Source organism: Lissotriton helveticus, chromosome 3_1 (genome assembly GCF_964261635.1).
Source record: "Lissotriton helveticus chromosome 3_1, aLisHel1.1, whole genome shotgun sequence".
NCBI lineage: Eukaryota > Metazoa > Chordata > Amphibia > Caudata > Salamandridae > Lissotriton > Lissotriton helveticus.
The window spans coordinates 1,000,252,234-1,000,279,194 of record NC_136061.1 but is presented as its reverse complement, the minus strand read 5'-3'; the positions used below and the strand labels follow the sequence as shown (position 1 = coordinate 1,000,279,194).

The 26,961-nt window shown below is 48.5% G+C and overlaps 1 protein-coding gene across 1 annotated transcript in view; it reads left to right on the top strand.

Annotated features, from left to right (window-relative positions):
- Window positions 1-26,961, top strand: part of AGPS (alkylglycerone phosphate synthase) — a 732,223-nt gene that overhangs the window by 609,158 nt on the left and 96,104 nt on the right. The window contains exon 19 of the mRNA XM_078681513.1: window positions 24,765-24,822. Coding sequence (XP_078537639.1) covers window positions 24,765-24,822 — 58 coding nt within the window. The remainder of the gene's footprint in view (window positions 1-24,764; window positions 24,823-26,961) is intronic.

The following is a 26,961-nucleotide window of genomic DNA, read 5'->3' as shown; positions in this document are numbered from 1 at the left end:
AAGGGCATCAATTGAAAGATCCGACCCTACAAGAGTCCTATGACTTGAATCTGGTTCCACACCTGGTAATTGTGTGCTGTGCCTTCCCCAGGCTGTCATTAACCTTGTGACAAATAGCAACATTAACTGAGGTGATGTTGCAGCTCTTTCAGATGCTTCCATCTCCCTTTTGCACGCTTTTGAGTCCCACAAAACTGCCTGTGACTCTAGTTGGACTTTCACCAGTATGCCCTCCGTCAGCACCAACTAACCCTGTGAGGCCAATTCCTGGGCCCTTTCTGACACTGATCATGACATCATGGCAATCTTTGATTAAAGCCACATGAATGCTAACTAACTCTAGTTAGGTAGTATTGAGGAATATCTCTGGTTCCTGTCACCAGACTAAAAAGGTGATTCTAGATTAAGAATCTGCAGAAAGATTACCCATCCATCAGAAAGAGTGTTACTTAAAGTAAATTATTCGTTATTGTGTTTATTTAATTATTACACATTTAATGTTCAACTTATTCACAGTGTGCGTTCTACATATGACATCATTGGTATACATTATTTCATGGAAAACAAATAGTCGACGGTTTAAGCTGTACAAAAACATGCTTTAAAGTCTGATATATTCATTTTTATGTACATATTTCTTAATTCTACACAAATTAAATCAAGTGTGGACCACATTTTACCAGTCACCGGTTGCACAGTTGAGCTCTCCAGGTTGTCAGTTTATTGCCACCAAATGTTTGTTTCTGAGGGAACTTAAGGCCCAGCTTTGCCACCTGTCCCTTTTGGTCCCAAATCTGAGGTTTATGTAACTTATGTTACATTGAAAAGTTAACTAAAAAGTGTTGCAAGGGAGGATTTATGCTTTAATATTTTTTATTACTAAGCACAGACAGTATTACTGTACTGCACAGCTCCTAGCAAACCATTAAAGGTGCTTCATTGAAGGGATAATATGGCCAGAACTGCTGGATAGATAATTTCTGCGAGTTAATAGTGTCTGCTTAATCTGTAAGAAACAGTTAGTTCTAGATTACTTACCGTAGAATTACCCCCAGGTGTCAGACTGGATCCCGAAAGTCAGCAGTACCTCTGCGCGTCGAAAGGTGGTGTCGGTCGGCTTCGCGTTCGTCGTTGGCGTCTTGGTCGCCGGGATGATGTTGAGGTAGCCTCATAGACGCCGCACTCGCGCGCTGACGGCTTTTTTTCTTTTTCCGCGCCAGCCAGCGCAGACCCGGAGAGAGCGATACCTCCAGTCACTTTTTGACTGACGTTTTGACGACTTTGCCGACATCTTTTTCGAGTCTTCAATTCCTGGTGCACGTCAGGGATGCCCAGCTTCAAGGCTTGCGGTTTGTGTAGCCGACTGATGTCGGGGACGGATTCGCACGGCTTGTGCCTGTTCTGCCTGAAGAGCAACCTTGTCCCCAAGTCGTGCTCCGACTGCCGTGCCATGAATCCGAAGTCTTTGCGGGTGCCATCCTGAAAGCTTCTCGAGGCCCGGCAGTCTCCTCCGTGCCGTTCGAGGTCCTGGTCGCGTGGGAGGTCGAGGGACCGGTTGCGTAGTTATCATAATCATTCTTCTTCCAAGTCTTCGCACTCGGGGTCAGGTAAGTCGAAGCACAAGAAGAAGTCGAAGATGCATCATCACTCTTCAACTTCTCACTGCCCGTCAGCTGACAAAACAAGGGATGCGGGTGGTGCTCCTCCCGCGTGCGTCGTCTGAAGGGTCGACTCCGGGCTTCCCTCCCTTCCCGGGACCTGGAGCGACCCATGCCCAGCTTCGCCAACTTTACGAAGCGGTGCATGCCATCTTTGGGCAGCCCCACTCCACTGGCGCGCCTTTAAGACCCGCGGACTCGGCTGGGGGCACTGGGGCTTCGATGCCGAAGCTCCCGCCCCAATGCCGCAGAGTCCCCTTGGATCCAGATCTGGATCTGGATCGGCGCCGGTTCACCTAGTTACACCTCGCCCGGTACCAATTCCACCGGCAACACGTCCGCAGCCGGTATCTGTTGTGTCCCCAGCCGATGTCGGCTGTGTCCCCAGCCGATGTCGACCCCGGCCTCCACCTCAATGTAGACACAGAACCGGACCGGTGTTGACGGGTACTTTGGTGCCCTTGTTGTACCCTGGATCTTTTAGACCAGATTGGCAGCCAGAAGAAGGTGAGGAGGACTGGGAGGGGTCCAGATACCCTTTAACTGACCAGTTGGGCTACGTACCGGACTGGAGAGATGAACTTGGGGAAGCTAGTGGTCTGGATACCTCACCAGATCCTGGCATGTTGTGTCCTCCTACCGTGGCTACAGAGGAGGAAGAGTCTTACGCTGTGGTGTTGCGTAGGGCGGCCGAGGCTCTCCACCTCAAGCCATCTACGGTGTCTGTCGGGGCTAACCTCCTGACAGAGGTGCTTCAACCGGCAGCGAGCTCTTCGGAGCCCCTGTTACCGTTTAATGAAGCCCTCACTGACATCCTTTTGGGCACCTGGTCCAGGCTCGGCAAAGGGGCTCCTGTGGATAGGATGATTGCCCGACGCCACTGCCCGGCCCCGGGTGACCCCTCTTTCCTCTCTCAACACCCCACCCCTGAGAGCCTGGTGGTCCAAGCCTCTACCGGCACATTCCCGAACGCACCACCCGATAGGGAATCCAAACAGCTGGACCATCTTGGAAAGAAGATGTTTTTTCCCTCCAGGTTTGGGTCTGTTAGGCCTTTACACCCACTTTGTGTGGGATATGGTCGCGCAAGTGCTGACCCAGTGCCCGGAGGAGGCCTGGGCCGTACTCTCCCGTGTAGTTGCCGAAGGGAGGGACGCACCAACATTTACCACCCGCTGTGGGCTGGATACCGCCGACTCACTAGGCAGGACGATTTCCACATCGGTAGCCCTTCGACTGTTTTTTTAGGGGATGTCCAATCCACTCTTATGGGCATGCCTTTTGATGGCCGTCGCCTATTCCGCGACAAGGCAGACAGCTCGCTGGAAAACTTTAAGGACTCTTGGGCTACGGCCAGGTTTTTGGGCCTCTCCACCACCCGCCCTGAGCAGTCTGCTTTTCGTCCCTTTGGTGACTATAGAAGGGGTGTCCCGCCAAGTCTGCCCAGGGCCACAGGCCAGCGTAAGCTGTTCAGCTCCTGGGCGACCGGGGATGTGGGAACCACTGCCGTGGTTCTGGGGTCCAATGAGCGGGCCAGTCCACCACAGCCCCCTCTGCTGCAGACTCCGAAGCCTCCTGGTCCGACCTTCCAGGGCCACCAGTCATCCGTGGGCGTCCGGATTCGCCATCACCTCCCCCACTGGCGCACCATCACGTCGGACAGGTGGGTTTTGCAAATAGTCCGAAGGGGCTACTCCCTCCCCTTTGAGACTATCCCTCCATCCATGCCACCTCCGTACAATCGCATGTCGGAGGATCCTCTGGCCCTTCTATAACAGGAAGTTTCTGCACTCTTGGACAAGGGAGCCATTGAGCGAGTTCCGGTCCCAGAAGTAGGTCGTGGTTGCTATTCCTACTATATTCTGGTGCCCAAGAAGGACAAAGGCCTGGGTCCTATCTTGGATCTCAGGGACGTCCGCCGTTTCCTCCAGAAGGAGAAGTTCAAAATGTTGACGCTAGCTCAGGTCCTGGAAACTGGATGGTAGCGTTGGACTTGCAGGATGTTTATTTTCACATCCCCGTCCTGCCGGCCCACCGGCATTCCCTGCGGTTCACGGTGGGCCATAAGCACTTTGAGTTTACCATGCTCCCCTTTGGCCTTACCAGCGCACCTCTGGTGTTCACGAAAGTGATGGCGGTGGTTGCAGCTCATCAGCGCAGATCAGGGGTTCCAGTCTTCCCCTATCTCAACGACTAGATGTTGAAGGCTTGCTCTCCCCAGGCTGTCGTCTCCCACCTCCAGACCACGGCCGACCTCCTGCATTCGCTGGGGTTCTTCATCAAAGTGCCGAAGTCACACCTAACTCCCTCTCAGAAGCTCCTCTTCATCGGAGCGGTTCTGGACATGATGCAGTCTCAGGCCTATCCTCCCTAACACCGAGTTACGGGATATTCAGGCTATGATTTCATCCTTTATCATGGCTCTCGGTCATGATGACCCTCTGGCTACTGGGACTGGTGGCCACCTGCGGCCTGCTGGGGGACCATGCCAGATGGCATATGCTGGCTCTGCAGTGGGACCTGAAGTTCCAGTGGGCAAAACATCAGGGGAACCTGTCCGATTGTATCCACATCTCAGAGGGCACTGCAAACCAATTGCAGTGGTGGCTAACAAACCACGATTGGGTCGTCAGCAGATTCCTCTCCCTTCCCCTAACAGAGTTCACAGTGGTGACCGATGCATCTCTTCTGGGATGGGGCGGAAGCATGGGGTGTAGTGTAGTTCCTGGGCTCTGCACATTGGAATAATATACACTATAGATTTGGCATAGGACTGAGGTCAATATGTCTCTATCGAGTATATTTAACTTAATTGTGTGTGCCAGCTAACTCAGAGGTCACTAGAAACTTTCTCGAATAAACAAGAAGGGATTTGTCTCTGACAACCGCATAAACATGACAACTTTGTTTCCCCTAGAACCGGAACAATATCTTCAGAGTGGTGGAAACAATAGATAACTATTTTACTCAGTCATTCGTGCCTGCTTTGTTTCTACAGAGTTGCATAGAAATAGAGAGACTGGCGTTTCAATAAAAGGGATTATTGAACAGTCTTATTTCTCATGCAAGAGATATGAACTGCTACAATCGTCAGACAGAATGCGAAGTATAATGCGCACAGCGCAAACAGTAATATAGAATAATACTACTGTAGTAGCATTGTCTGTTGCTATGACATATATAAAAATACATACATAAATAACACAGGCTAAAATACTCAGCTGGTGCTTCTAAAATACGCCTACCCCAGTGTACCTAACCTAGGTCTAGTATGAAGGAAGTAGTAGGTGCTGTTTAGCTTAAGTTTAGTTTTGCCAAGAATCTGCCAAATGTTTCTCTAGGTTCTAATCAGCTCCATACCTAAATGACTTTTGTATAATGCAGGAGCTTGGGCGACTACCCATTTCCTGGCATAGGTATATTTTAAATGTATTGGAATATGATTAGAGAAGTCTGGCTTAATGAGGTCTTCGCCATGTGGGCACTCCCTGACAATTTCTGGTGGCCAGTCTTGTTCAGCTAAAAGAATATCATAACCCTTAGAAAGTTGCTCCCAAAAGAGTGGTATGTCTCCCTCCATCCGGAGTGTTATCTCATAATAACCTATGTGGAGAGCTAACCTTGGTGTCTGCAGTTTCAACTTGAATGAATTCATTTAAGTCCACTGTCTCCAGAAGACCCTTCAGGTTCTGGCGAGCTATTGTGACTTCTGCTGTGCTGTCCAACATTGTCTGAGCCCATTCTCCGTTCTTGAGTTGTGTCCTCAAGATCCTCCGCATGGCTGATTTTTAGACCTGCTACCTTCTTTTTGGTGAATTGAGGTTTTTGTTTGTTTTTCTGAACGTGTTGATCGTCTTTGGACTTCACGTGTTCTTCTTTGTTTTCTGACCATCCTCTTCTTTCGGATTTCTGTGATGAAGTCTGAAAGGTACGAGAGGAATGTGTATCAGTGTCTTGATATCTATCAGGTTTTCTCAAATTATCCCTTTTCCTGAGGTTATACCTCATTTCAGAGGGCTCCTTTTGAGGAGATCTACCTCTGGAATGAGAACGCTTCTCTTTAGAAGTTTGTTTGCTATTTTCCCACTTCTTTTGAGAAGGAGTAGGAGTGCTTTTAGTAAAGACCTTTTCAGGACTTTCAGACAGTTGTGGTTTTAATGTTTCCCACCCAGACTGTCTCTGCCTAATTCTTCATAGGATTTTTCAATTATTCTGGCCAGTTCTTGTGGTTGCTCTGTTACATAAAATTCCCTTAACTTCTGGCAGATCGCCACTGTTGCTGCTTCTCCTTTAATATTACCTAATATTGTTGTCGAGACCTGTTTGAAATCTTTCAGTAGTTTCATACCCAAATTAAAAGCAGCCTCTGCCCCGTATACGTTTTGAATCTGTTTCAGAACGTCAGGTATTACCGCCATAGACGGAACACCATGTGTTTTAGTGTAGATTGCTGCGAAGAATGTACCCCAAGTGGAGCAGTCCTCCAGATGTGGTGTGATCCCCATTGGTAGACAGGTTGTTAAAATTCTGTGTTTCTCATAAGGGCTAGTATAAGGAAATACTGCTTCGATCTGAGAATTGTTTTGAGCTATCCAGAATGGAATTTGTTCATGCTTTGTAGGTAGTTTACCTATGACTGAGTGTTGGACTATAAGGGTCCGCATGACATATTGGACCAATTGTCTGTAGATTTTAATTAACTCTTTGAGTTGAGCTAGTAATTCTTCGTCTGACATGTCGTTAATGTCAGGATGTGGTGTATAGCCGGCTAAAATCAGCCATGTTGCTCCTGGTCTATCTAGTGGACCGAGCCTGGTAATGTGATTTAAATGTTTTAGGACGCCTTTAAACCAGAGCTCATGCTCCTGGTATGTGAGTGGAATTTCTATATCCTCTAAAGGAATATACTCATCCGGTGGTTGATCTTCTTTGTAGAAGTGAAACATATGTGTAACTGGATTTGATTCTGGGAATATTATCCATGAATAGAATACCTCTGTCTGGTGATATTCATGTGCCTCGATCACAAAAACTGCTCTACCAACTCTTGATGATAGGCCATGTTCTATAAGTTTTATAGTGATGGCTTTCCTTAAATTTGGCAGAATGATTACAGCATTCGCGTAGGTTTCTTGGAAACCTATTTGATCAAAAGCTAGAATGGCGGTGTTGTTATCCCCGTTTAGTGGCATTTTGTTTTAATGAAAATTGCAGAGCAAGTTTCAAGGGAACAAAGATAAGGTGCACAATATTTTGGAATACTGTATCCTTCAACGTTGAACAAACCAAAAAGTGAATACATAGGATTTTTCGTCTTACTCAGCTATGGCGGATATTATCCTTTACCCACTCCAGACTTCTATTGAAGTTTTACGGGGAAAAAGGGGTCTCTGAGAAAAGCACGACTGAGTAACTGTATTATCTAGCGTTAAATTAGTGCCTTACCAAACCGTTGGGCGCCATGTAGTGTAGTTCCTATATTCCCAATAGACTCTGCGCATTGGAATAATGTACACTATAGATTTGACATAGGACTGAGGTCAGTATGTCTCTATCGAGTATATTAAACTTATTTATGTGTGCCAGCTAACTCCGAGGTCACTAGAAACTTTCTCGAATAAAAAAGAAGGGATTGGTCTCTGACAACCGCATAAACATGACAACTTTGTTTCCCCTAGAACCGGAACACTATCTTCGGAGTCTTGGAAACAATAGATAACTATTTCACTCAGTCCATCGTGCAACCTTCGTTTCTACAGAGTTGGATAGAAATAGAGAGACTGGCGTTTCAATAAAAGGGTTTATTGAACAGTCTTATTTCTCATGCCAGAGATATGAACTGCTATAATCGTTAGACAGAATGCGAAGTATAATGCGTACAGCGTAAACAGTAATAAAAAATAATACTGTAATAGCATTGTCTGTTGCTATGACATATATAAAAATACATAAATAACACAGGCTAAAATACTCAACTGGTGCTTCTAAAATACGCCTATCCCAGTGTACCTAACCTAGTTCTAGCACGAGGGAAGTAGTAGGTGCTGTTTAGCTTAAGTTTAGTTTTGCCAAGAATCTGCCAAATGTTTCTCTAGGTACTAATCAGCTCCATACCTTTAGAATGAGAGAGGTTGGTATCTCTTTATCGGGACTCGATTTCTCAACACCCCGCAAGGGGAGTCAGAAACACTGGAGCTGGATTTCTCGGCAGGAGGATGACCGCTTCTGGTTAGTGCAGCAGCTGGAGAGTTGGCTTCCTTCGGCACTTGCTGTAGCAAGCTGCGAGTAGGTAGTCGAACTGCACCGAACCACACCGTGCTTTGCCATAGCAAGTGAAGGTATATTTATACCTTGAAGTTGTTTAGGAATGCCAGTATTGACGTAAAGTCGGGCATATGAATGTCATGAATGAACCCCTAAGGAATAGATGTTCAAGCATAATAAATGAGTTCTTGGAGGAATCAATATCCAAGCAAAGGGAAGCCCCTAACAGCTTAAGTGTCTGGTTTTCCTAGAACTCGTTGTGATGTAGATGAACGGATAGAAGTAGCCATGCCTGTATTTGGGTAGCATGGACTGTGCCTAAATAAGTACTGGATATCTATGCCTATATAAGGCAATGTGAAATGTACCTATATAAGGGCATGAATCGGGAAATGCATACGGAATCTAAATCGACATACAATGGGGGAGGCGGAGATCAGAGGCCGCTGGTCTCCTGCGGAGTCTGGCTCCACATCAACCTTCTGGAGCTTCGGGCGATTTGTCTTGCACTCAAAGCATTCCTTCCCTCTGTCCGGGGAAGAGTAGTGCAGGTGTTCACAGACAACACCGCCACTATGTGGTACTGCAACAAACAAGGCGGGGTGGGGTCGTGGTCCTTATGTCATGAGGCCCTCCGCCTCTGGACAAGGCTGGAACATCAGGGCATATCCTTGGTAGTTCAACACCTGGAAGGTTCCCTGAACGCCAGGGTGGACGAACTCAGCCGCAGGTACATGATGGATCATGAATGGCGTCTTCACTCGGATGTGGTGCAAGAGCTTTCAACAGTGGAGAGAGCCTTGGTTAGATCTATTCGCCACTGAAGAGAATACGCAATGTCAACAATTCTGCGCGTTGGAATTTCCAAGGCGGCACTCGCTAGGCGACGCTTTTCATTGCGAGTGGAGTTGCGGTCTCCTATACGCCTTTCCGCCTATACCACTTCTGCCCAGAGTGCTCAAGCACCACCGAGTCCAAGTCATTCTTGTGGCTCCAGATTGGACATGAAGAGCCTGGTATCCCGAGCTGCTACACATGGCCATCGATCCTCCGATCAGACTGCCTCTTCGCGAGGATCTTCTGTTGCAGCAGCAAGGGATGGTCCTCCACCCAAACCTGTTCAGCCTCCACCTACTTACGTGGAGATTGAGCTGTGGCAGTTGATGTCGTTTGATTCGCCTCCCGAAATCTTTGATGTTATCTTGTCAGCCAGTCGTCCCTCCACTAACCTACGCCTACAGATGAAACACATTTGTGGCATGGTGCACAATAAAGGCTGTAGATCCCCTTTCCGCCCCTCTTTCTGAGGTTCTCCTGATCCTTCTTTCTCTAGCCCAGCAGGGCTCTGCTCTGGGCACTCTAAAGGGCTACCTCTCTGCCATTTCAGCCTTTCTTAGGCTTCCTGATCTTCTTTATTCAATTCCCCTGTTGTAAATAGCTTCCTTAAGGGCATTACTCCTCTTTGCTCCTGTTCCCGTTGTAATGCTCCAGTGGAACTTGAACTTGGTTCTTACATATTTTATGTGCGCTCTCTAAGCCGCTACATAACTGTCCTCTCAGGCATCTGACCTTAAAAACTTCTTTTCTGGTGGCCATCACCTCTGCACGCAGGGTAAGTGAGCTTCAAGAACTTTCTTCTAAGCCTCCTTCTCGGACTGTCTATCCAGACAAGGTTGTCCTTTGAACTCGTCCTTCCTTCCTGCCCAAAGTGGTTACTCCTTTCCATATCGGACAGACCATCACTTTGCCAACCTTCTTTCCCCCTCTACATCCTTCCAGAAAAGAAGAGAGACTCCTCCGTCTGGAGCCAAAATGTGCGCTTTCCTTTTAATTGAATTGCACAAAACAATTCCGGGTAGATGACCAGCTCTTGGCTACGTGGAAGCGAAAAAAGGTTGGGCTGTGCACAAACGGGCCATTTTTAGGAGGGTTGTTTTCTGCATTAAAGCTTGTTATTCCTTGGCAAAGAAGGAACCTCCAGTGGGGTTGCGCGCCCATTCCACCAGGGCGACGGCAGCTACCACTGCTTTGGGACGTGGAGTCCCCCTTAATTACATCTGTCAGGCAGCTACGTGGGCATCACTGCACACATTTAACCCTGTATGTGTCTGTCCTTTGATTGTGCTCCTAATGGCGTTGACGCGTTTCGATGGTTTCATATATATATTCCCATCTTTATCAAGAAACATTAGGAGCACAATCAAAGGACAGACACGTACAGGGTTAAATACTGATGATAGCAATGTATTAACTCCGTCAGGGCACCTTACTCTTGGGCACACAGTTTAAAAGAAGCACATTTCAATTAGATCTGGGCTTTCTCTGTGACAAAGGCCATGTTCACTCAATGTGCTCTCTGCATCATAACTGAAACAGGACAAGGATAGAAACGAAGGCAGATGGAAAGAAATGCAACCTATTTCATGTGTGGGCCAAGACTATTGCATGTCCTCAATCTCCATGAGTTCACATGCACCTCAAAAAATTGAAGAAAACGGAAAAATTCAAAACCTATTCCTTTAATACCAGAATGTCATCTGTCGCCTTTTTGTTATTCCTGTGTTTGTGGTGACAGAAACACTTGTTCACTCTTTTCGTGCAGATGTCTTTGCCTGAGCATCTGTTCGCTTCTAGATCCTCTTATGTTCTCACGAAAAAAATTCTTGTGGTTGTCCTCTTGAAAAAAACGAGTCAAGCTGGGCTAACTTTGGAATCTCTTCTCTGAGGCTTGTTCAGCAGCTAAAAGAACAATTTTGTTTCTTTAGCTGTTTTGTGATGTTCTGGTTGTCTTTGTGCCATTACTTCGTCGCGCTAATATGCACTCACAGCTGGATACAAGTATCATATCATGAGGGTGACTAAGGCCAAGCCTGGTTTTTAATCCAATGGCACCAGGCATGCTGGGATTTGTAGGTCCAAATATATTACGCAAATTTATCATTGGAAAAGTGAAACTACAAGTCCATGCATACCTAGTACTGTTGGCTGAAAAATCTTTAATTTATTATGAGTTTTATAAAGCTGCCACACATTTCCTTCTGGCCACAGCAAATAGTTGTGGAAAACTCGTGGTCCCAAATTGCAAACAAGCATTTGCAATGCAATCGGTCTCGCAGTTACTTGAGTTTAAGCTATTGGTATTGTAAATGACAATGCCCTTTATTTATGTTTTTTAAACAAAAATAAAAGGCATTGTTATTTGCAATGGTAATAGCTCAAACTCGCATAAATGTGAGACCTATTGCATTGCCAATGCTTGTTTGGGACTTTTGTCTCTTGATGGTCTTCTCTGGTGCGGAGGGATGTCTGGTTTTAAGTCCTGTGGGGCCTGCCATCGCAATATGTCGGTGGCGGACCCCCACGACGTCTGTCTCTACTGCCTGGAGCGCAACAACGACTCCCGGTCCTGTCTGGACTGTCGGCGCCGGAAGTTGCTTGAAGTTCGGCACTCGTTCCAGCGCCGTTCGTGGTCCAGGGGCCGCTCTTGTGATCTCTCAAATGTCCACCATCACCACTCCTCGGGCTCCAAGTCTTTACCCTCGGATTCGGGTAATAGATGATGGAAAAAGAAGTCGAAGAAGCGTTGCCGCTCTCCGACGTCCCCCTGTCGGTCCTCGGATGTGGACAAGGGGGACAGGGGTTCCGCCACTGCGGCTCCTTTGGAGCCTGGGAAACCAGCGGCGGCCTACCCGCCTTACCCAGGTCCGTCGGCGACTCCCGCACAGGTGCAAGAGTTTCTTGCTGCCATGGACCGCCGTTTTAGGCCTCGGGCTCACACCGGTGCGCCTTTGGGCCCCGCGGTCCTGTGTCAGGATCCTGCTGGGCCGTCGACTCCGCCGGTGACTGCGGCCCCAGCGCCGCAGGATCCTGCGCCATTGGCTCCGGCGCCAAGAGGGCCTACGCTGCCGGCTCTGGCCCCAGCTCCACCCTTTGGCTCGTCAGTGCGACTCCGAGCAGGATTGGGCGGACGACTTGGAAGAGGCCCGCAGCCTTGATGTCTCCTCTGATCCGGGGTTTGCCTCTCCCCGTCTACTATGGAGGAAGGTGCTTCGTATACGGTGGTGCTCCGTCGGGCAGCTGCGGTCCTTGATCTCCCTATGGTGGCCCTGAAAACGAATCTACTCACTGAAGTGCTCCAGTCGGCGTCTGCTTCATCGGAGCCACTGCTGCCGTTTAATGATGCCCTAACTGATGTCTTGTTGGGCACTTGGTCGCGGTCGGCCACATGGGCTCCTGTGGATAATAACGTCGCCAGGCGCCATCACCCGGCGCCTGGTGACCCTGCCTTTTTGATCACTCACCCTACGCCTGAGAGTCTGGTCATTCAAGCTTCGATGTCCCAGAGTGCCTTTCCCACGGCTCCGCCAGATAAGGAATCTAAGAAGCTGGAGCCGTTTGGCAAGCGGTTGTTCTCGTCTGCCAGCTTGGGGCTGCGTTTGGTGAACACCGCATGTCTATTGGGCCGCTATTCCCACGCGGTGTGGGATTCCATTGCTGAGGTGTTGCCTCAGTGTCCTGAGGAGGTCCAAGCCGTGCTGTCCCAGGCTGTGGCCGAGGGTAAGGACGCGGTTAAATTCGCCATTCGTTGTGGCTTAGATACCACGGACTCTCTCGTTGGGGCGATTTCCACGACTGTGGCACTTCGTCGTCGCGCCTGGTTGAGATCTACTGGGTTCTTCCCAGATGTCCAGAGCTCGCTCATGGACATGCCCTTCGAAGGCACTCGCCTGTTTGGTGATAAGGCCGACAGTGCTCTGAAACGTTTTAAGGACTCTTACACTACAGCCAAGTCCCTAGACCTTTCCGCCATGCGCCCGACCACGTCTACTTTTCACTCCTTTCGTGGCCAGGGAAGGGGCACTCGTTCAGTCACAAGCCTGCGCAGAACCCAACTCAGCGTGGCAGTGGGCACGGAGGCCGCTGTGGCGGCTCCAGGGGCTGGCGTGAGGGCCAGTCCACCTCAGCAACATCCGCCTCGAAGCCTTCCTATTCTGAGCTTCAGGGCGCACCCCACGCCAGTGGGTGGCAGAATTCGTCATCACCTTCCCCATTGGCGTTCTGTCACTTCCGACAGGTGGGTGTTGCAACTTGTCTGGAGTGGTTACTCCCTCCCCTTCGAGTCTACTCCCCCGGCCATGCCACCTCAGTTCCACCGCTTGTCGGGGGATCACTTGGCACTTCTCCAGCAGGAAGTCATGGCCCTCTTGGCCAAGGGGGCCATCGAGCGCGTTCCTGGGCCAGAAGTAGGGCGTGGTTGTTATTCCCACTACTTTCTGGTCCCCAAGAAGGAAAAGGGGGGCTTGCGCCCCATCTTGGACCTCAGGAACGTCAATCGCTTCCTCCAGAAGGAGAAGTTCAAGCTACTAGTACAACAGGCCAGATGGCATATGCGGGCTCTGCAGTGGGACCTGAAGTTCCAGTGGGCACAGCATCAGGGAAACCTGTCCGATCACGTCCAGATCTCGGAGGGCACTGCACGACAATTGCAGTGGTGGCTCACGAATCGCGATTGGGTCAATGGCAGATCCATCTCCTTTCCCCAACCGGAGCACACAGTGGTGACGGATGCGTCCCTCCTGAGATGGGGTGGCCACTTGGGAGAGGCGGAGATCAGAGGGCTCTGGTCTCCGGTGGAGTCCTGACTCCATATCAATCTTTTGGAGCTTCGGGCGATCCGACTTGCACTGAAGGCATTCCTTCCCTATGTCCGGGGAAGTGTGGTGCAGGTGTTCACGGACAACACCACCGCCATGTGGTACTGCAACAAACTGGGCAGGGTGGGGTCCTGGACCCTATGTCAGGAGGCTCTACGCCTCTGGACATGGCTGGAACATCAAGGCATTTCCTTGGTGGTTCAACACCTGACCGGTTCTCTGAACGCCAGGGTGGACGAACTCAGCCGCCAGTGCTTGATGGACCACGAATGGCGTGTGAACTCTGACGTGGCACAAGGTCTCTTTCTGCAGTGGAGAGAGCCTTGGCTAGATCTATTCGCCACCGAAGAGAACGCGCAATGTCATCAGTTCTACGCGTTGGAATTTCCAAGGTGGCATTCGCTAGACGACGCTTTTCGTCACAAGTGGAGTTGCGGTCTGTTGTACGCCTTTCCGCCTATACCACTTCTGCCCAGAGTGCTGAAGAAGATTCGGCGTGACCGGACCCAAGTTATTCTTGTGGCTTCGGATTGGGCACTAAGAAACTGGTATCCCGAGCTACTTAGCATGGTGATCGATCCCCGATCGCACTGCCTCTTCGGGAGGATCTTCTGTCGCAGCAGCAGGGGACGGTCCTCCACCTGAACCTGCCCAGCCTCCACCTCCATGCGTGAAGATTGAGCGGCGACAGTTGACAGCTTTTGATCTTCCTCCCGAAGTCCGTGATGTCATTCTGGCAGCCAGGCATCCCTCCACAAAAACAGTATACGCCTGCAGGTGGAACAAGTTTGTGGCATGGTGCACAGCGAAGGCTGTGGATCCCCTTTCTGCCCTTCTTTCCAAGGTTTTTTTGTTCCTTCTTTCTTTGGCCCAGCAGGGCTCTGCTCTGGGCACTATCAAAGGTTATCTTACGGCCATCTCCGCCTTTCTTCGACTTCCAGATCAGTCTCCTCTTTTTAAGTCCCCGGTTGTTAACTGTTTTCTGACAGGCAATACGCACACGTTTCCTCCTGTGAAGTTCATCATGCCTCAATGGGACTTAAACGTTATCTTGACATATCTGATGTGCGCTCCCTTCGAGGGTCTTCATAACTGTCCTTTGCATCTTCTCACTCTCAAGACGGCTTCCCTGGTAGCTATCACCACTGCCAGAAGAGTGAGTGAGCTCCGGGCTCTTTTTTCTGAACCTCCTTTTCTTTCAGATCATCCGGACAAGGTGGTTATGAGGACCCGTCCTTCTTTCTTGCCAAAGGTTGTCACGCCCTTCCACATCGGGCAGGCCATCACTTTGCCCACCTTCTTTCCGCCTCTGCATCCTTCCAAAGAGGAAGAGAGGCTCCACCGTCTAGTCCCAAAACTTGCACTCTCCTTCTATCGGAGCCGCACACAACAGTTCCGGGTGGATGACCAGCTCTTCGTTGGCTACATGGGCACTAGAAAAGGTTGGGCCATGCACAAACGAACCCTCTCTCGGTGGAGAAGGAGCCTCCTGTGGGGCTGCGTGCCCATTCCACCAGGGCAACTGCAGCCACTACTGCCTTGGGATGCGGCGTTCCCTTGCAGGACATTAGTTAGGCAGCTACGTGGGCTTCGCTGCATACATTTACCAAGCATTACTACCTTGACAGTCAAGTCAGGAGACACAGCTTCTTTGGCCGTTCTGTTCTCCGTGACTTTCTGGTGTAATCTTTTTTGCAGACCCACCACCGGGGTTAGTATTGCTGGGGTATCTATTCTGAGGTAAGGAATCTATCACTAACTTGTCTCTTTCAGATGCACAAGTTACTACTTGTTTAACGATATATCTGTAAGAGACATTAGTCAGTGATAGATTCCTTACTGCCCCACCTATCCTCCCTGTTTTGCGAACTGATTGCTGGGGTTAAGGACAGCCCTTTCATGGCCCTAGTTTCATGGCACCAGTGGTCAGTTTCATGCATAGCTCTGCGTTCCTGGCACGGAAAGTAGTGTACAGAACAGAAGTCAGTGCGCATGGGTGTCGCTAAAGTAGTCTTTGTGACGTAATCTCGGCGAATACGACGCCACCTACTGATGTGCAGGGGTACTGCTAGCAAAACTTTCCGGATCCAGTCTGACGCCTGGGGATATTCTATACCTAATGCTCTCTCCCGAGGCCCCCCCCCCCGACCCCCTCGCCACCCCTCCTCCCCCACAAATTACTTAAACAGCTACCAGGGAAAATGTCCAGTCATATTATATGTATGTCAGATATGAAAGCCATTTTGCCATGTGAATTGTACACAGCTCCTAAGACCGTTGTCCTTTTTTAGACCTGAGCTCTGTCACCCCCTTCCTTCAGAAGAAAACATTCAGATGCTCGCACTGGTCTAGGTCTTGTCTGTCCTCAACTCTGGGGAATGGATGGTGGTGTTAGACCTGCAGGATACCTATGTCCATATACTTGTCCTGCAGGCCCATCGGTCCTACCTGTTGGTCGTAATGGGACACAAGCTTTTTCAGTTTGCTGTGCTCCCAGCATGCCATTGGTGTTCACCAAAGTGTTGACGGTGGTCGAAATACACCTTCGAAGGTCTAATCTTCCCCTACCTTAACAACTGATTGTTGAAGGCGAGCTTGCCTTAAGTAGTTGTCAACCACCTCCAAACTACAACAAACCTCCTGGCATCTTTGGGGTTTACTGTCAATATGCTGAAGTCACACCTGGCGCTTTCTCAGACTTTCTCCTTCATCAGATCCATTCTGGACACAGTTCAGTTTTGTGCTTTTCACTCGGACATTCAGGCTGTGATCCCGATCTTTCAGCCTCTGTCCTGGTTCTCAGTGAGGTTAACTCTGAGAATGATGGTCAAGCACACCAGGTGGTATATACAGACTCTGCAGTGGGATCTGAAATCTCAGTGGGCCCGACATCAATGGGACTTTTCTGCCATGTCCACATTTCGTAGGTTTCTGGCAGGGGTCCAGGTCCATAGCTACCTTATGGAGCTCAGGGCCATCCACTTGGCATTGAAAGTCTTCCTTCTGTCCATTAAGGGAAGGCTGATTCTGGTGCTCACAGACAACACCACCGCCATGTGGTGTTGCAATAAATAGGGCGGAGTGGGGTCATGAGACCTGTGTAAGGAGGCCCTACGCCTCTGAAAATGGGAGGTCCATAAAGGGATTTTCATGTTAGTGAACCACCTGGCAGGATCTTTGAATACTAGGGCAGACAAACTCATCCAGCATTGCCTAGCAGATCATGAGTGGCAGTCACACAAGAGGTGGTGAAAGGCCTTTTTCTCCATTGTAGAATACCTTTGCTCGATCGGTTTGCCACCACTGAGAATGCTAAATGTCAGCAGTTCTGCACATTGGAGTCTCCATCATGTCTCAGGACTCCTGTATGCCTTCTGGATGTTAACTCTTCTGCCCTGAATTCTGAAGATTAGAACCAAATCATCCTAATGACCCCAGATTGGGCATTGAGAGTATGGTATCCAGAGCTCCTGGGCTTGAGCATCTGTTCTCGGCTCAGTCTGCCCTTCCGGGAAGACCTGATGTCGGAGTAATAGGGCAGGGTTCTGCACCCAGGCTATCACAGTCTACACTTTCATGCATGGAGATTGAGAGGTGACAGGTGAACACCTTCAACGTTCCTGTGCAGATGGTTGATGTCATCAGGCATCTCTCGATAAAAACTGTATTCACCTGTGGTTGGGATAAATTTGGGGTTTGGTGCAACACACAGCATATTGACCTCCTATAGGCCACGTTATCAGATGTTCTTGTTTTGCTCTCGCCCTGCAGGCCTTCGCTTTGGGCACAGTTAAAGAGTACCTTATGGCTATTTTGGCCTTTTTTATTGTTCAGGACCAGACCTCATCGTTTTTAAAACACAGGTTGTGATGCATTTTTCTGAAAGGCCTGCAACACTTTTTTCCTGCCTCCTTTTTTTAGGTCTCGCCTAGTGACGCAGCGCAGCTGCTCACTAGCGAGATCTATTGTCGTCGACTTGAGTTTGGAAGGGGGACAGGAGATGTGCACTTTCCCAGACAGCCTATGTGCACGCTCATAGCGTGTCTATCAGCTTGCTCCCGGACAGCACATGGGCACGTGCACAGCGTTTCTTTCAGCTTGTGCCCGGAGCTTGCACCCGGACAGCAGATGAGCACGCGTAGGCGTCACTTAACTTTCGAGCGCTCCCACCCACCGCGCGCTCGCCTGGCAGGCTCATCGGCCTGAGTTGGACGCGCACAGCATCTCTTAACTTTCGAGCGCTCCCACCAAGCGCTCGCCTGGACTGCCCCATTGCCTGAGTTGGCAGCGGCTCGGCGCTTTGTGCACGGCTGAGGAGAAGCGCTGTTTCTCACTCAATAGGGAGACTGCTCGCGCCCTGTCCGTGCCGGCATCCTCCTGAGGCGCTCGAGGCTGAAGGTGGGAGGCTTCTGCGGCTTCAGTCCCCATGCCTGAGGCAGCTCTCCCTGTGACCCGTACTTACGAGGCGAAGAACGAGGGGTCAAGGCAGGTGTTGGAACAACACAAGGAGGCGCGATGGAGGCCAGGCTGCTGCTGTTGGCCGCCCTCTGCTGCGAGTACAGGCTGTTCACACCCGGCTGCTGCGCCATGAGACCCAACGGTGAGATGCGCTCTGTGGTTTCCTGCACGCTAGGCATTCCAGTGGCCCCTTTGTTCGGCACCCTCCGGTGCCCGCTGTGCGCGTAATGCCGACAGCTTGTTCAAAGTTAGCACCCTGTACGCTTCACTTCCTCCCTTAAGCTGTTTGCAACCCTACAGGCTGGTCCCGCCCGCCACTACTTATAAGAAGCTAATGCCTTCAGCTCAGCTGTACTGGCGCAGCTTGGCGGCGAGCGTTTGGGCGGCCCCCCGCATTTTGCATTTTCCATTTTCCATCATTGCATCCAGATATATAATACAGCCAGTAACACAGCTACAACAAGCCAGAACCATGAGCTTTCTCAATGGTTGTTAGTTGCATAATAATAAATAAGCAACAACTAAAACTTGTATATGATATTAAAAAAAGCACCAGTTCCTAAGTGATGAGACTGTATAAACAATTAAAACGAGTCTCTTCACAATGAAGCAGCACCCAGGAACCTACGTCACAGCTATCCCTATTTTGAGCCTTTCATTCCCTCGGTTGCACCCGGTGCTTCCTGATCGTAGTCGGAAGTGATCGTCCTCATTTATACTGCCTGTCAGGTTCAATGTGCATTCAAACCAATCTGCTGACTTGAGGGGAAAACAAGCATTTGCAATGCAATAGGTCTCGCATTTACACAAGTTTGATCTATTGGCATCGTAAATGACAATGCCTTATTTTATGTTTTGGTTTTTAAAAACGTAAATAAAAGGCATTGTCATTTCCGATGCCACTAGCTTAAAGCACCGTAAATGTGAGACCTATTGCATTGCAAATGCTTGTTTTCTTATGCCGCAGTGGGACCTTAACTTGGTCCTCGCATATTTGAGATGCACTCACCTTGAAATGCTTTATAGCTGTCCTTTGTGGCTTCTCACCCTCGACGCCATCACCTCAGCGTAGTGAGTGAATGAGCTTCAGGCTTTCTTTGTTAACAAGTCATGCACCACCGTCTTCCCAGACAAACTGGTTCTGCAGACATGAGCTTCTTTCTTGCCAAAACTTGTGGCGCCATAACACGTTGGTCAAACCATCACCCTGCTGGTGTATCTGACAGAGACCCCGCCTGCCCAGAAGGCAATGGTGGGCTCGAAGCAAGGCTTTGAGCACCAGCAACCAACTGCGACGCCACAGGGAGCCCCACGGGACAATGTGGCGCGGCAGGGGTGCTATGGGTCGTAGAGGGGGATCCAGCCGGGCCGCGCCCTGACGATGCCATATCTCCATCATCCCTAGAGGGCAAGGGCTTATACGGCGCCGGGTGCGAACCCACCGGTGAATCCGTTGGAGACCCCGTATGTAGTGGAGGCACCGAGGACGCCCCAGGGAGAGGAGAGGACCCAAGAGAGGCCTGCAGATCCGCGGCATAGGCCTCCATCTGGGTTTGAGTTGCCCCTGCGCCCGGATAGGGCTGATAGGGGATGCACATCCAGAGGGTTCCGGGAACAGAAGAAAGTGAGGTCGAGGACCTCGGCGACATGCGCCGCAACTTACCCGAAAGGGGCGAACGACGCATCTGGGCCCCAGAGGGCGACCGGCACCGCAACTGGAACCCATTGCCAGCATGACCTGCTGCCGATGAGGAGGTCGAGACGACTCCGACCGGGACAGGCGAGCAGAAAACAGCTTCATCCGGTGCTCCCGCCGGGACTTCGGCTTGAGGTGTTGGCAGGCGTCGCAATCCATCGGGTCGTGGTGTTCGCCCAGACACCACTTACAGATAAGGTGTGGATCCATTGCGGACATCTGCAGCGAACAGGAGGTACATGTTTTAAAGCCCGAAGGCATCGCACACTGTTCCAGACGCGAAGCGTCAAAAAAGGGGGCCTGAAAACAGGCCAGAGGAACCGCTTACTCTGGATCCGCGTTGCACGCGGAAAAGAAGGAAACTGACGTCAGCGCCCTGGGAGGGACTTATATGACCTCGCTGACTTAACGTACGTGGATGATGTTGGTGCGGGGTCGTGTGGCGCTGTCCCCCGGTGCTCAGAGGTGCTGCTGCCAAAAAATCTCCCGATCCAGTCTGACGCTGGGGGTATTCTAAGTTAAGGAATCTACGGCTAGACACCGTCTCTACCAGATACACCATTACCGAAGGTAAGTAACTCATACTTTATGCTCTGATTTACCCCTCTAGAGAGGAAGAGAGACTCCATCATTTGCAACCCCGAAAGTGCACTGAGCTTTTGCATCGATCTTACCAGAGAACTCCAGAAGGATGATCATCTCGTTGTGGGTTTTGCTGGCGCACAATAAGGCAAGGCCATGCACAAATGAACCATCTCCTGCTGGATCATGCTTTGCATCATGATCTGCTACGCATTGGCCTAAAAGCAGCCTGCATAAGGACTGTGACTCATTCCACAAAGGCTGCTACCACTGCTTTGGCATGCAGAGTTCCTGTCCTGGACATCTGCCAGGGAGCTACGCGGGCGTCCCTTCATACATTCATGAAGTACTTCTGTCTGGACAGCCAGGTTCGACAAAAGGGGCATTTAACCAACTCGGTCCTACAGGACTTTTTGGTTTGAGACAATTCACAGGCCAATCTCTTAATAGGTACTTCTCTGGTATCTATTCAAAAAGTGAGGAATCTGTAAATGGAAGTCTCAATGAGAATAACAAGTTCCTTACCTTCGGTGAATGTCTTTCTACTAGAGACTATCAAACTGCAGATTCTTAGGAGATTCTTCCCTGTTCGGTGAACTGGACTCCAAATCCATTTAGATCCCAAGTCTAGGAATTGGTACTCTGGTCACTACCAATTTGCTTTTGGGGCTTTGCGTCTGTGTGGTCTCGAAAGATACTGACGTTAGTGTGCAGGAGTGGTGCCTCGATAGGCTCCACATGTTTTTTCCGGAGTGGAATGGCATCAGTGCAGAGCTGCATGGTGTCAACTACCGTCTATCCGAGGTACTGCTGAATATATTTCTGGATCCAGTCTGGCGCCTGGGGAATATTCAAAAGGTAATCTGCGGTTAGATAGTGATTCTATCAGAAAGAACATTACCAAGGCTAAGTAACTTGTTCAACTGCTCTCTGATTGGGTTCTGGTGGTAGCAGTTTGAGATGAGGTTGGGTGGTATTGGATTAAAAATTATTGGGGACTGAGAAATGGAGCTCTCTCGTGAACTGTTGCATGCTTGCTGAAATCGAAATTATGAAGCAAAGAGCTGCCATAAGTAATATTAACAGGTTTCTGGAATCTGCATGCAAAACTGTGAATTGTTGTCAAGGGGTTACGCATGAGCAATCCATATGATATTGTCTTTTGTGAATGGTATAATATTTATGAATAAATAACTGCCGCATATTATTATATATCTGTAAAGGGCTCCTCTAGCGCCACTAATCACTGTACTGTGATATCTGACAACCTTGACTCACCTGCATGTTTTGTTCGATATTTTGTTCATTGGTGTTTTTCGAATATTAAGAGGACCAAAGAATCAATAAAATAAAAAATTGCTAATAAAAAAGACTTGTTTATTAAAGGACAAATACATTGTAGACCATACAGCGAATCTTGTTTAAGGAATATAGTTTTAATTTAAAAGCACAAAAAAAAGGATAATGGTAGTGTGAGACTAGGTAGAGTAAAGGCTAGGAGGTCGAATAAGGGTACGGAAAAGGGGGCCCACGCTAACAACAAAAAAGTGCAAAAAGGAGTGGTGTTCGGAGGGGAGAAAGCCCTTGCGGTTACATATTTTTGGCAGTTTCAACCTCCGGGACGGTCAAGGCTCACTGGTTCGGCAACAATGCCCTTTCCTGTCCTCGTCAGCAGCTTCGATAGATTCTCATGCCAGTAGCAGGCTTCCAGATGACACAGAAATGCACGCTGTGGTATAACATTGACACATATCACTCATGAACTGCTCATAGAGATAGGGGCCCTCACAGCACGGATTTGGGTGGGGATGTCACTTTTCTCTGTGTGCTCCTCATGCCAGGAACAGTTTGGCCGGCTCCTGTTTGACAGTCACTCTTCCTGTACAGCCAGTTACACGTCTTTCCTCCCTCAGCAGACAGGCAAGCTTCTAGCCTCTATAGGCAAACTCTAAGCTCCTCTAGCAGAAAAGACTGAATATATGTGATGTTCTCTCCCTTCTGAGAGACTGTCTATCGGGCAGATAGCAACCCTGGTTGCACCGCAGCTCTTCCTGTACTCTGTGGAGCACTTCCTTCTTTGATCAAGAAGAGCTTGGTATTGAAATAAAGTGGGGTGTATTTGGACCCGACTTGTATACACATTTTCCAGACAGGGCGTGTGGATCTACTGGTTTCAGAACCATTTTTGGTTGGTCGTCTTTCTTATGTCATTTCCAAGTTGTTCTCCAGACAAAACTTTGCTCAAGTGATGACTCGCACAACAGGTAGCAATAGAGCTGGCTCCCGGCAGGAATACTCAAAACAGCTCACAATGAAGTGTCAGTTATCTTGATATAGCTGCCATTCGTCTTACTGAAATATGAATCAGAGACGGACACAGGCTACCTCACCTTGAACTACTGAAACTGCAGTTCCACCCCTCAACCCTCCCATTGACTAAATCCTAATGCTCAGGAAGAACGATCAGCTGTCCGTTTGTAACAAGGTGGAAATCCTAAAGGTAGCCCTGTCTCCATCCTCCTCACATCAGTGTCTGGGTCTCCAACCTCCAGCCACAGGGATGTAGGCATTGCACTTTAACTGTCTGGAGGTAGCTGTCCTCATTGTCTGTCAGTCCCTTGTCTGTTTCCAAGCTCTTACGCAGTTTTCCTCTGTCCGGCAGATTAACTTTAGACTTGAGGGCAAGGAACACACATGAAAATGGAGTTGAAGTTGTGGATATGTTGTTGGGATAGATAGGCAGTGTCTTTTGGCCTCTCATTTGTAACTGTTTGAGAATAGTTTCTGGTCCTACCACTATTTGTTTCAGAAGACACCTGAGTGCTCTAAGACTTTCAGAACTACTTGAGTGGGTGGTTACTACTTGAGGCGGTTACTCTTTTCTGATTGGTCTCTGCATCGTCTAATGCCAAAATTACATTTTATATTATGTTAGATCATGCATAACCGGAATGTCCAGATCCTACTCACCAGTCCGTCATCACTTTACCCCTCTGTAGTCAACCACTCTCGGGCATAATAGTAATTTTATTTGTAGATCTTCGTTTTCCTCTAACCTATTAACTAATATAATTTGTATGGGCATCTAAACTAATTTTTGGGGTCTGGCACATATTTTTATGCTTGGCTGCCTAGACAACGCCCGGTTCTAGCTTTTTCCGAGACTGACGGGAGCAGTTCTCAGGAACAATATACGAACCAGTGACACAGGCACTACCAGAAAGGAGGTATAGGTATGCCCTCCAAAACAGGTGAAATGGAACACCAGTGAATGGGTGCAGGGTGGAGTGACAGACTCAAACCCTGAAGAAGTTGCCGTAAGTTTTCTAATAGGCAACGAAACATGTCGGCGTTTTAATATGGGCATACTAGCAGCCAAGAATAAAATATAGAAGGCCAGCTAGTACTAGCTCACTTTTAACTTGACCAGAGCAGAGGGGCACCACTTGTGTCAATCTTCTCTGTCCTGTTGGGCCCAGGCTTGCAGTGCACAAACTCTAGTGCACATGCAGGTACTGTTGCCCGAGCACCTTCACCTATTATTTTCTTTTCACTTCACAATTTCTGTTCGAGTGGTGTACGCTAATGATGAGAACCTAGGCGGCAGGCGAGTACCTTCCTGCAAAGCCTCCATGGTGTTACTCCCGTGAGGCGACACCACTCCACTCCTCACTTTTTTCTCACTCTGTTTTCGGGTCTCAACCCCTTCCTTCCTTCGCTCTACTCACTTTACTTGGGTGGCAGGGGAGTGAGAGAAAGGTAGAGACATACGGGTGAACAGCGTTCTCTCTTTTAACAAATATTTTGAAAGTGGTGAACTTGGTCTAGAAAAAATTAGCCAGAACGGAGGGCTATCTCCCTACCCTAATGGATATGTAGGAGGGTTTGACCAAGGGTAACTATCACCAAAAGGAACAGGTCCTGTGTTGTTGCAAGTATATGGAGAGGGGGACGACCTGTTCCTTGAATCCCCAGAGCTCCTAGGTGTAATAGACATATTTTTATGCATCAGACATTCTTCGAGAGCAAGCTAGGGGGAAATACATACAGCTGAAAGATGGAGTAAGAAAAAGATGGGAAAACTGAAGAAGGGAGAAATCAGGTCCCCCCAAGAGAAAAGGGCAGGAAGTGTCTGGTAATGACTTAAAGAAGCATTAGGTGGATTTAGGACTACACAGCCTTTATATTTGACGCACACGCCTACATTTAATTGTACCAGCTGCGGGCTTTTGACCAGTGCTTTGAGTATCAACATTCATTCTTTTACAAAATAAGCACAATTGAATGTTATACTACAATCTAAGGAGAAACTCTTGTATGTATGTATATATGTAAGCACTGCGTGAAAGACAAATGATGAGACGGAGCACACAAATCTATCTGTGTGTTGGTTTCTGCTTATGCTATGGCACAGATTTTTTTCAGTGGTTTTTGTTCTCTTATCCCATACAGGTTGCTGCGAGAGAAGAAATTCTTGCCAATGGGGGAAGTCTGTCCCATCATCATGGAGGTATTTTACTTCTAGCTGCTGCTTTTATAAACATACTTTTCGTACTTGAATTTTTTTGACCTATCTTTATATATGCAAGATGTCAAAACTCATTGCTGATTTGCTGTGATTCGCCTTGCCTCTAATCCTTTTCTATTTACTAAATGAATACCTACTATAAAGTGGACCTCATTTGATCTTTCGCTGCATTGTGAATAGAAACGACCCCCACCCCAACCAGATGTTGACTCATTGTACTAGGTGTATTTTAGTATGTAAATAAGGACTTCTGTGTGTCTAATGTGGTCGCTGCTGGGAACATTCCTTCCAAGTGCCAAAAATAGCCTTTTCCCCGTGTAGTGCCTTCGTGTTCAGTACTTCGTTGAATGAAGGTTCATTTTGTAGGCACAATTTTTGTCTTCAATTTTGTTTTGACCTGTCATAGTAAATCTTGTCACACTGGCCCTAGATTACTCTACTGAGTGCTTTTGGGAATTCTTTGAGAAGTGCTTCTATATCTATCTTTGACTCTCCCTATGATATCCCGTTCTATTCCTATTGCCCTTATGACTTAAGTCACGTAGGATGACCTGAACCTTCACCTAGAAGATAATCAGAATAACATCTTCCGCACTTTATCTGATTTGGAGGCTCTAAGCTTACAGTTATGCAATCAGGGCCCTACTCATGAGGCGGAACACCTTCCGGATCCAATTTTGTCCAATCGTTGCTATGACTGTAGTACTCCTGCGCTTCAGTTAGACTGATCCGACCATTTTTTAATTCCATTCAACCTGCAGCCTTCCACATCTAGGGTAGTGGCCCCTCCTACTAGCTCAGGTAATCTCAGATCTTGGGGCAAGTTGAATATGGAGTCTTTTAATACTATTCTGTCTACTAGCATACCTGATGTCACTTTACCTTTGCTTTCATTAAATACTGATGTCTTGGACTGGCTAACCAATGCCATTGACATCTGTCTGCCCCTGTACCCAAACGCAGCTTTACTCGTCATCCCCCTGCCCCATGGTTTACAAACGATCTTAAAGTTATTAAGTCTAAATGTAAAGCACTAGAAAGAAGATGGAGGAGATCGTACTCTTTAACTTGTAAAGATACTTACAAAGCTGCTATTAAAAGTTATCATTCAGCGTCTAAAGAGGCACGCATTTTTTACGTTGCTAACACAATAACTAAGGCATCTAATCGTCCTCGGGCTCTATTTTCGGTAGTGAAGAAGTTAGCTGGCTCTGATACCATCCCTCCTCCTCCTGTCCTTGATGAAAATCAATGTAACAACATTGCTGACTTCTTTATTCAGAAGGTTGAACTTATTTACAAGTCACTCTCTGCTCCTTCCCCTTCCTTGTGTAGTATGGCTTCTGCATTTGACCCTACATATCACAGTAATTGTGACCAGATAGCCAAGATTTCTTCCTGGCACCCATTTGAAGAGGCGTCTTTCCAAAATTGTTTAAACAGAATTAAATCTGGGTCTCCTCTTGATCCTTTGCCTATTAACATCCTTTGTCAGCTCTCTGCAACATCTAAAGGCGTCCTTATTGATCTTCTTAACGCCTCTATGCAGGAGGCCTTGGTACCCTCCCGAGTGGAAGCGAGCCATGGTCATCCCGTTGTTGAAATAGGCCGGAGCATATCCTTCGGTACTATCTAACTTTAGACCTATATCTCTGCTTCCGTCTTTCTCCAAAATTTTGGAGAAACATATCAATACTCAACTGACCCAACACATAGATAAAGTTCGCTTTCTTCATTATTCACAATCCGGGGTCAGAGCTCTCTAAACTATGAGACCAAAAGACCTTGTGGATATAATTAAACCAAAACACACACCCTATCAAAGATAAACTAACCTTAAAACGCGAAAACAGCAGTGACTTTTCTTCTACCGATTCGCCATTGCTGTCACTCGCCACCTGTGTAACCTAAGCTAATTCCGACCTTCTCCGTCCTCTCCGGGCCTCATGCGACTGGCCTGGCTGGCCCAGTGCGCCCCTCAGCCAGTCTGAATTCCTAGGAAAGCCCCAGGCTCCGGAGGCCCGTGCGAGGGGCGGCTTTTCAAACCGGCGAGAAAACACAGCAAAATATTCAAACAAACGAAAGCAGCGAAGTCTTCAGCTCGACCTGCTGGCTTCTGAA